The 10,601-nt window shown below is 34.5% G+C and overlaps 1 protein-coding gene across 1 annotated transcript; it reads right to left on the reverse strand.

Annotated features, from left to right (window-relative positions):
• Positions 1-4,216: 4,216 nt before the first annotated feature.
• LOC105048516 (14-3-3-like protein) lies at positions 4,217-9,815 on the reverse strand. The gene is made up of 6 exons (NM_001319912.1): positions 9,777-9,815; positions 8,644-9,071; positions 8,484-8,562; positions 8,013-8,135; positions 4,503-4,619; positions 4,217-4,421 (listed from the first exon to the last, which is right to left on the reverse strand). The coding sequence occupies exons 2-6, from the start codon at positions 9,048-9,050 to the stop codon at positions 4,362-4,364; spliced, it is 786 nt and encodes a 261-aa protein (NP_001306841.1). The 5' UTR covers positions 9,051-9,071; positions 9,777-9,815; the 3' UTR covers positions 4,217-4,361.
• Positions 9,816-10,601: the final 786 nt, after the last annotated feature.

Genomic DNA, 10,601 nt, shown 5'->3' on the forward strand with positions numbered 1-10,601 from the left:
AAGACTACGAAAATTAATTTATATTATTTGTGTTATATTTTTATTTTATATTTTATAGTACATTGACGTTTTATTTTTATTTTGTAGACTAATTTTATGTCGGATCTTATGTTGGACGCTCGTCGTGCTTTATCTACGACTGATCAGGACGAACGGATTCGGATACTGCGTGAGATGAAAAGAATAAGTTTCGAAATATTGGTGGCAATTGGTGTTGATCCATATAGCTGTGTGCCTTGGTATGGAGCAGCCGATGCGCCAGATATGAGATATACGCCGTCACCATATATTCCACATATGTCATCACCGCATATTCCGGAGATGTCATCACTAGATACTACACAGATGTTACCACCTTTTGATCCATAGATGGCAGTGCCTTCTTCTTCCTACATCCTCCATATGATATCATTGAGTACCAGTTGGCCACATGAGTATGATACTTTCTTTTCAGGCCCATCCGTGTATCCAGATGAGAGGGTTGAACGGGTCGCTCAGTCCGTAGATGATCCGACAGCATCAGTTATTCCTGAGCAACATGACCAGCAGACTTCCTCTACTGATATAGAGGAGGAGCCATCACAGCAGGAGCAGGAGCAGCCGTTGAGGACCTTCTTGAGAAGGTCCAAACGACCACGGGCACCACGACGTCCTTGTGGGACTTAGTCTTTTTTAAATTTGTACTTAGTATTTTTAAAATTTTTATTATACTATTTTTTGTATGCTTGACATTTTTATTCTATTTAATATTATTAATTATTAATTTTATTTTATATTATTTAAATTCAAATGATCGGATATTATGCTTTGTGGATATGGTTATACATACTCTAATGTATCTCAGAACATTAGGAGAGAAAAAGTTATGCTAAAAGAGCTATAAAAATTATAACGTAAATAATAATAATAATATATCAGATAATTTAATTATGAGATGAATCAGACTGCACTGGTACATCTCGATCTGGTACGGATACGAACAGCTAGGTACGGTGTGGTATTAAAAAAAATTAATTAATTTGAAATGAAGAAAGTAATTTGAAATGATATTTTTTATTTGAATTAAAATTAAAATTTTTATTTTTTAAAATTTAAAATTATAATTTTTATTTTTTTCATTTCTTTTATCATTTTTTTATGATATTTTTTTATTTTTTAATATTTTTTGGGATATTTTTTTAAAAAAATAATTTTAAATGAAAAATAATTTGAATTTATATTTTTTTATTTGAATTAATATTTAAATTTTTATTTTTTTCTCATTTTTTTTTATTTTTTACTTCTTTGTTTGGAATATTTTTTAAAAAAAATAATTTGAAATAGGAAAAGTAATTTGAAATGGTATTTTTTATTTTAATTAAAATTAAAAATTTATTTTGTTTTAAATTAAAATTTTTATTTTTTATTTTTTTCTAATTTTTTAAATATTTTACTTTTTTATGGCACTTTTTTTTTATTTTTTTTTGACATATTTTTTTAAAAAAATTAATTTGAAATAGAAAAAGTAATTTGCAATGATGGTTTTTATTTGAATTAAAATTAAAATTTTTATTTTTTTCTCATTTTTTATGGTATTTTTTATTTTTTTTTATTTTTTTAATATTTTTATGAGATATTTTTTAAAAAAATTAATTTTAAATGAACAAAATAATTTAAAATTATATTTTTTATTTGAATTAAAATTAGAATTTTTATTCTTTAAAATTCATTCAAATTTATAATTTTTATTTTTTTTAATTTTTTCTTCTTTTATGATATTTTTTTAAAAAAAATAATTTGAAAAAGAGATTGTAATTTGAAATGATGATTTTTATTTGAATTAAAATTAAAATTTTTATTTTCTTAAAATTTAGGATTATAATTTCTATTTTCTTTCAATTCTTTTTTTATGGTATTTTTAATTTTTTTTACAATAATTTTTTTAGATATTTTTTTAAAAAAAATAATTTAAAATGGAGATACTAATTTGAAATGATAATTTTTATTTTTATGAAAATTAAAATTTTATTTTTAAAAAAAAATTATTTTTATTATTTTTATTTATTTTTTTTGGAGAAAAAAATTAAAAATTATCAAATAATATGGTATTTTAAAAAATATCATTTGGAATGGCGTTTTTAAAAATGCCATATTATTTGATGATTTTTATTTTTTTTTATGTCATCTACGTGAAAAATGGGGGTGATGTGGCGATGACAAAATGGCATTTTATCATTTTTACATCAACCTGATAAATAAGTTAAAATTTTAATTATTTATATAAATAAATTTTTTTTTTATATTAATTATGAAAAGGACTCCCACCGGACCTACAGTACTTTCTTTTGAATGACATCGATTCAGTTGCCCATGGTCCGAACTCCGAAGTGCACAAGGGTTTGGATCCTCTTCAGTCCTGCCGAAGATTGAAGAAGGGCCCGTTCATCTGTTGGATGGCCACAGATGGATTGACCAAATTATTTTAGTTTATTTTTTAATATTAACTATATACAAGAAAATTATATTATATAATTTTTATTAAATTTATTTAGATCATACTATTTATTTATCTTATATTTAGATAACTTTAGAACCATTTTAAATATTTTTTTTTTAATTTTTTTGACCCTTTTGTTATATAAAAATAATTTTTGAATTTACTAATCAAATACATAATAAATTATTTTTATAACTCCAGAACAACTTTTAGATCTTAATAGCAAAATGCTTTTATCGGTAAAAATTGCTTTGCCTCCAAAAAATACTTTTAACCGCAAAGCATAGCTTTTAGTTAAAATTTTAATTTTTGGCTTAAAGATAAACCATGTCCAAACAGATGCCTGACGACCCTTGCTACGTTTTCATCTCAACAAAGAAGTTTTTGTGTATGCGTATAAAATCGATGCCTCTTGGACCTCCACATTACTTGATGATACAGATAGACATCAATCAAATATGATCCGGTATTCAATATGCAAAATACATCATGTATGGTATGCAATATCCATCTCATTTGACAACTATCCGCCTTCATGACCGGATGACATGATAGCCATCTAGAATTGCACAGCTCTTAACTAAACCTTTCTTGATATCCATCTAGAATTGCACAGCTCTTAACTAAACCCTTCTTTCTCTCTCTCTCTCTAGCTTCTCTCAAATTGGCATAATGGCCAACAACGAAATGTTGAATGCCATTTAAAATAATTTCTTGTATGAAACTTTCTCCGAATAAGATAATATAATTTTATTTTTGAGAGGTGCAAATTCTTTTTGAGGACAGGTTCGAAAAGAACGAGACATGAAGGCATGTCTAGGTGCTATTTGCTTATTAATCTTATACTAGTTGAAAGGACATCCAATCATATAAGACACTTCTTCCCGGATATCTAGGCATTAGGAATGTTAAAACATATCAAGATTTATGAACTTTCAAAATTTTAATAAATTTTACAATATTTAACAATTATTGTTTCGACCCGCCACTGAAATTCTGAGATTAACTCAAGAAAAATGAACTTATTTGGATGAGATTTAAAATTTTTATATAAACTCCTTTAAACTCAAACAGTAGAAAACAAATCTAATTTCTAGAGTTGACCTTATCCCAGCCTGTACCGAGGGATCTACGTGCTAGATCCAGTCTTACCCCAGTAAGACAGCCTTTACCCAAAAAAAAAAAGAATGTTGGAACCGAGCAATATCCCCAGGTTATATCGAACTACGTTACCCTTGGAACTGAACCCAGTACAAGGACTGGTGTTTATACGATTTGGGGACCGACAAGCAGAATCCTAGCATGCCACCGGAACCTTCTATCATCCAGCTTCACCTCTAGGCTTGCATAAAACCTCAGAACCCATCACTGAAAAAGACCCTCACAAGGAAATGGAAGGAATCATTAGACATCCAACATCTCCTTACCTCACAGTAAATATAGTAACACGTCAACCGCAGACAGTTCCCCGCGAGGGCCGTCACAATTCACAATCCTGTCCCATATTATGTATTGAATGAAATATTTTTCCGAAACCTCAATGGTAAAGAACACCAAACTAAGAGATGCTACTTTAGATTTTGGTCAAATAGCGTTTCCACGATGGTATTGTAACACCAAGCTATTGATTCGATTGTACCTTGTTTAACATCTGCTAGCTTTAAATCTTCCACTATTGTGAAATAAAGAAAATATAATGAAACACTAACAGGCTAGAACAATCCAACCATAAAACATCTATAAGATAGATAGGAGGTTCATCCACACACCACAGCAGTAAAAAGGGCAACAATCTGCAAGCACATGAATTTTCGCTACATCTAGGATTAAAAACACCAATTCCAGGGCACAAGGTAGAAGCATAGGCCAGACATCTGATTTCTCATCACTGCCCATCCCCTGATTCCCGTTTGGGAGCTTCCTTGATCTCATCACCTCCGTCCTCCTGACAGGCAAAACACCAAAAAGATGGTAAAATGAACAAAATGAATTTACAATATCATCAGCTCAGGAGGGAGGGGCATACTGTGATATCAGAGGTCCACAGTGTCAAGTTGTCTCGGAGAAGCTGCATGATCAATGTGCTGTCCTTGTAAGACTCCTCACCCAAAGAGTCAAGCTCTGAAATGGCCTCATCAAAAGCCTGTGATCCAACAGAAGTACAAGGTTCAGGCAATGCTAGGAAAGGATGTGCCTTGTGATCAACATGAGATTAAAAGTTAAGGAAAAACGTATCAACAAGACAAATCGAACCAGACTGAAGCAATTAATAAATGATTTGAGACAGACAGAATTGTTACCGTATAACCTTAAATGAAACAACTGATGGAGAAAAATATAATATAGAAATCACTTCCTTTTGCAACATAAACAAGCTGCCTGGTTAGTATTTTTTTGAATGCAACAAGCCGCTTAGTTAGTAGGACCTTCATTATATGCATGATGATTAACACAAGGCACATCAATGTAATATAATTTAAGATAATGAAAATGGAGATCTTTTATTCTGTCTTACAGCTATTGCACATTACCGCACATCAACTCGAAGACTTTGCAACTTAAGATTAGCAATTGAAGCTAAGATTATGTATGCAGCCATCTTCAGAATGACTCAATAAAAAGTTTGATTTACATACAGTATGACTTAGAAATAAGTACTTCATTAAGTTTTATATACAGCATGGAGTAAGCCAATCGAGGCCTAGGTCCCGTCTGATAAATGTCTCCAGAATACAGCATCATTTTGGTCAAGAACTGAGCAAGTTTGTTTGCCATGTTGGGCAAATCCTGTAAAGATTATCCATCAGTTCCATCTAGATCACAACTTAAAGATTAAGCATCAGGAAATAAGACTGAGGAAACTGGGCAGAGCTGGCCCATCAGGCCAGCCTGAAAAATATATCAGGGCAGGCCATTTTTGGCCCAGTGGATCAGGCCAAGTTAGAATTCTAAACCTGAAGCTATTTCAGATTGGGTCTAGGATTTTAAACTAGCCCTCACATGGCCCAGCTCATGTGTAATAAATAATATAATAACATATAAAGTATGCACATTAGTCAAACACCTATGTCTTCTCCTATATTAAAATTGTAATGAGGCCAGAGTTGTCAACCAGTAGCTTGATTATAGGAATCTTATAGTAAGCCAGCTGATTTACTGGATTAGGGTCAAAAGTTACAAAACTGATCTCTCAATAGTGATATCTAGTTCTCTGATTTACCAGCTAAGTTCAGCAATCAATGCATTACAGACCCATTTCAAACTCATAGTTGTTCTCTCCCAAAACCTCCTAACTAGAGCCTGACAAAATCTGATCTACCTGCCATCTCAATAATCGTCTATGAACATGTTTGGCTTTCCATCCTGGAAGGTCAGATTTGGCCAGGCCTGTTCTACAACCAAATTAAATCTCAGACAGGGCCCAAGTTGACCAAATATTACCATGGCCCAGCTCTAGTAGATGATCTACAAAGAAATTATACTTGCTCACTCTCTACCAGGAGAACTCTAGCATTTTGACCAAATATTTCGAGCCCCAAAACTAAAGCTCTAGCCAAATAACCGCACCCCTCCCCCATGCATGCTCTCTACCAGGAGAACTCTTAACATCCCCACATTCTAGACAAAGACATGAAACACCAATTAAATTAAAAACAAAGGGGGAAACAAACAAAACAAAAGCATGGTAGCCTACCGCTGCAACCTGCTAGAACCAAAAAATAGTCTTATGAAGCATGGGCCTATCCTAAGAATCTTATTCTATATCCATAGCATGTTGCCCATGGATCCTTTCTGCTCCTCAATTTTCTTGTTTATCTTTCATCTCTCATTCTAATCTTAACTTCTAAATCATGAACAATTTTTTTTTGCTTCTGTAGCCAGCAACGTTATCCTACAGCCAGCAACTTCCAACAGTGACCTATTTTTTTCCAAAAAAAAGACAAGCAACATTTCTAGAGAAGGATGGATATAAAGATTGAAGAAATTAAATTCTATTGAATAGTCCGATACAAGGTTCACCATCATCGCACCGGACCCCATATCTGTACCATTCTAATATAGTGTTAGTATGCAGTACAGTACAAGACAGCGAGATGATCCAAATGTCGATACATACATGACTGCATACCAGCACAGTATGGTACATCCACCAGAAAAGCAAACCTTGGTCTGATATTTCTTGCTAACAAGCTCCATTCAAGTAAATGGGAAAAAAGATGCAAGAACTCTCTATTAGCATCCACAAACTTTTGACTAATGTTCTTTAGCGCTCTAGGGGATACAAGTTTCTCTGTCATAAGCCTAAATGAGCCAAAACTATTTCTCAAGTGTGTAGAATACATTATTTTTTCAAGTGCTAAGAAATATTATGATGTGCAAGTGTCGGAAAATACGAAGCACCAAAAACTCCCACCAATCATAGGTGGCCAGTTAACTCAACTCAAATCGGTCATTTTAATTTTAATATATGCAGACTACTTATCATAACAGAAAATGATAAACTTTATTATTGATGTTAAAAAGGAAAAGGTGCAACCAAATTTTGAAGTCATTAGACTTGATTTCTAAAGCATTGTATGCTTATCCTCTCTCCCTTCAAATACTTTCTCCGGAACAAGGTATACAATCATGCTATGACACCAAGCTGTCATTGCACAAATGACTATCTAATACATAAATCAAAACATCAGATTTAAACCAAATTTAACTTAGAAGAAAAAAGTATGGAAAGAACACAACATATTCTTTACAACGATATCATACCATGTTGTAACTGCATATTGGTATTCATGTACGAGTATACATACATGTGAATACATTAGTACATGCATCAAATTTTACGCACATCGCAATTATGTATGTAATATATATTTTTTGTAAATAAAATACATGCAGCTATGTATATATATGTGTGTCTGTGTCTGTGTTCTTGACTTCTGCACAAAGACACATGCGCAAATGTGCTTCTACGAGGTGAACTTGCATTGGCAATAATATATTCCATTAAAAGTAACATTTGATAAATGTATATGGACACAAAATATATAGAACTGCATGTAATGGAAGTGTTGTGGTAAGATTACTTCCATCAAGGCTCACAGCCAGCAATACCTATCAACTGGTCAGACTGTTTAGGAATGAAACATAACATATAACATTTAACTTCAGATCAAGTTCATTATAGGGGATTCTCATGATTTCAGTGTACACTAAAAGCACTTAATCAAGATGCATCAAACTGCAAAAATATGCCTAGCAAAGCCTAGTGCAGCATTCATGTTATTTTGGTGCAATCTCTGTACATGCATTAAATGCTTAGTCGCACAGAACAATCTGTTCCATACATTTTGTAATTAAAGTTGTATTCTATACAGCATGCAATTAAAGTCCCAAAAGATGCAGCCTTTAATAATGCTTAAGATGCACAAATAAAACATGCAACTTTCCCAGCCAAACAGCTCAAGCATAGGAGTGAAGATTGTCTATTATCAATTGAACAATGAAAAATCATTAATAAAGAAGTACAGAAACAAACCTGTTTTGCAAGACTGCAAGCACGGTCTGGCGAGTTCAGGATCTCATAATAAAACACTGAGAAATTGAGTGCAAGCCCAAGCCTTATTGGATGAGTCGGAGCCAATTCAGCCAGTGCAATATCCTATTAATCCATCTACTGTCAGGATTTGAGATACAATATAGCAAAAATCACAAACTACAGCAAACTTAAAGATGGGCAACTGGAACCCAGGAAAAGCAAACAGCATACAAACTCATTCAGCAACATCACAAAAGACCTTTCAGCTACATTAAGCATGCAAAAAAAAAGAAAATAGCAATCAAACGAAAATTCAATAATAAAAGGAAAAATATAGGACCCAGAAATTTGATGCAATAAGAAGATCTTTGTTCTTATAGCATGCCCTACAAGGAAAACAGTAAGAAAGCGAACAGGCATCAAATTGTCATCAAATGGACTAACATGGCAAATCTGAACAAAAGGACCCACCTGAGCAGATTTGTATGCCAACAGTGTGCTCTCAGCTGCTTCTTTCCTCTCAGCACCAGTTTTAAACTCCGCAAGGTACCTGCAACATCAGAATAAGATTATAATCCAATGATGAAAAGCATTTCCTTTTACAAACATCAGTCAAATGACTTCAACAGACCTGTGGTAATCCCCCTTCATCTTAAGGTAGAACACCTTGGATTCCACAGCAGTGGCCGAGGGGATGAGGTGGGATTCAAGCAGTTTCAGGATCCCATCACAGATCTTGCTAAGCTCAGCCTCAATCTTGCCGCGGTACTCCTTGATCAAGGTGACACGGTCCTCATTCCCACGGCTCTCCTCCTTCTGCTCGATGGAGGAGATGATGCGCCACGAAGCCCGGCGAGCACCAATCACATTCTTGTAAGCCACGGAGAGGAGGTTGCGCTCCTCGACGGTCAGCTCCTCCACGTCGACCGTCTTCACGACCTTCTCCATGAACTCCACCATCTCCTCGTACCGCTCGGCCTGCTCGGCCAGCTTGGCCATGTAGACATTCTCTTCACGGGACGATTCGGCCGGCGACATCGTAATTTTGTCTCCTAAACTCTGCAGGTATACCAGATCCAGATCAAACTCACGTCCTCACCCCGATTCTGGTGATTCTTTTCTTAAGATTAAAAGAAGTGAACCGATAAAAGATCCTTCCCCACTTTTCGCGTGCATGCCCCCTTCCATCCTGATCTATCGAGTTGGAAAAGGGCGTGAGCGAGAGAGATGTACGGGGAAAAAATCTATTTTCAAATATGCTCAAATCTCATTCTGATCTACCAATGGAATTTTAATTAAAAAGGAAAAGTAATATAGATATATAGTAAATTATCTTTGGTAGACAAAATATAAAAATAATGATAAAATTAGAGGAAAAGGAGAGATGTAATGTGAACAAATATTCGATTTTCATTTACTTATTTTCTATTTATTCCTTTTTCTTTTTATAATCATTCAACTTCCTCCGATGAACACAAGATATCATCAGATTTTCCAAAAATTTAACACGGTCGATGCATAAATTCCTCTTTTTTCCCTCAAAAATAAAGAGAAAATCATCAAACCCTGGAAATGCTAAGAGGACAACACGATCAAAAGAAACTTTGTAATACAAAACATAAAAAACAAATATAAGATCGAATCTTCCAAACCTAAGACGAAATCAAGACTCAATAACGTCAGATCGGATCGATCCATGCACGGAAATAAAAATAAATCGAAGAAACCGTTGAAATCAATAAATGAAGAGAACGAAAATCCCACCTTCCCTCCTCCGAAAGGGAACCCTCGGACTCTTTCTTGTTTTTTCTTCGATCTACTTCGCTGCCCGGTCGGCCTCGCTTTGTTTTAGTTTTCTTCGGCCGAAGAGGCGTCGAGCCCTAAATCGTTCCCCACCCCCGGTCAAATCACCAACAGACACGTGTTCGGTCGATAGGCCGGCATCTAGTGTTGCTCATGCAGCACTGCCACGCTGGCGCTGCGCGTCAAAAGGGGCCCGGCCGCACGTCGTGTTGGGCGTTCTCGGCTGCGCTACCACGCTGAATCACATCCGTCCATGCCCCGATGGTACTGCATGGAGGGACGTGATTGGGATGATCGAACATATCGCTCTTCAGCAACGAAGAGCGACGGTTGTTGGGAATTTTAAATTGATTCTTGAAGGAAGATGCCTGATACGGGATCGCCATTATACTTCGGCCAAACCTGACATCAGGTACGCCGAATACTAATCTTATCTACTTTACACATACATAACGGATATATCCCAAGAATAAATGGATATCCTTCTCCAACGGATAAGACAAAACCAACTTCATCCTCTCTATCACTCCCATACTTTTTTCCAAAACCGGCCCGCCGCCCTATAGGGATCAAAACTCTCCTCCTCCTTTCTATTGTCCTCTTATAACTAACTAGTATGACACCCGGCGATGCACGGTGCTTGAAAAATTTCATAATTGAATTTGTGTTATTAAATATGTTTTTTTTCAAAAAATAGAACTAATAAATGGTTTAAGATCATAAACAAAACAAAGTTCATTAACACATGAATTTTTTTATAAAAAAATCCACATATAGTGTAATACT

The sequence above is a fragment of the Elaeis guineensis genome, chromosome 7 (assembly GCF_000442705.2).
Source record: "Elaeis guineensis isolate ETL-2024a chromosome 7, EG11, whole genome shotgun sequence".
Lineage (NCBI taxonomy): Eukaryota > Viridiplantae > Streptophyta > Magnoliopsida > Arecales > Arecaceae > Elaeis > Elaeis guineensis.

Excerpts from the sequence above, each read along its gene's own strand:
- LOC105048516 (NM_001319912.1), bottom strand. The coding sequence starts at position 9,050 with ATGTCGCCGGCCGAATCGTCCCGTGAAGAGAATGTCTACATGGCCAAG. Across the intron at positions 8,563-8,643 it reads ATGAAGGGGGATTACCACAG|GTACCTTGCGGAGTTTAAAA; the intron begins GTCTGTTGAAGT and ends CTGATGTTGCAG. Across the intron at positions 8,136-8,483 it reads TGGCATACAAATCTGCTCAG|GATATTGCACTGGCTGAATT; the intron begins GTGGGTCCTTTT and ends ATGGATTAATAG.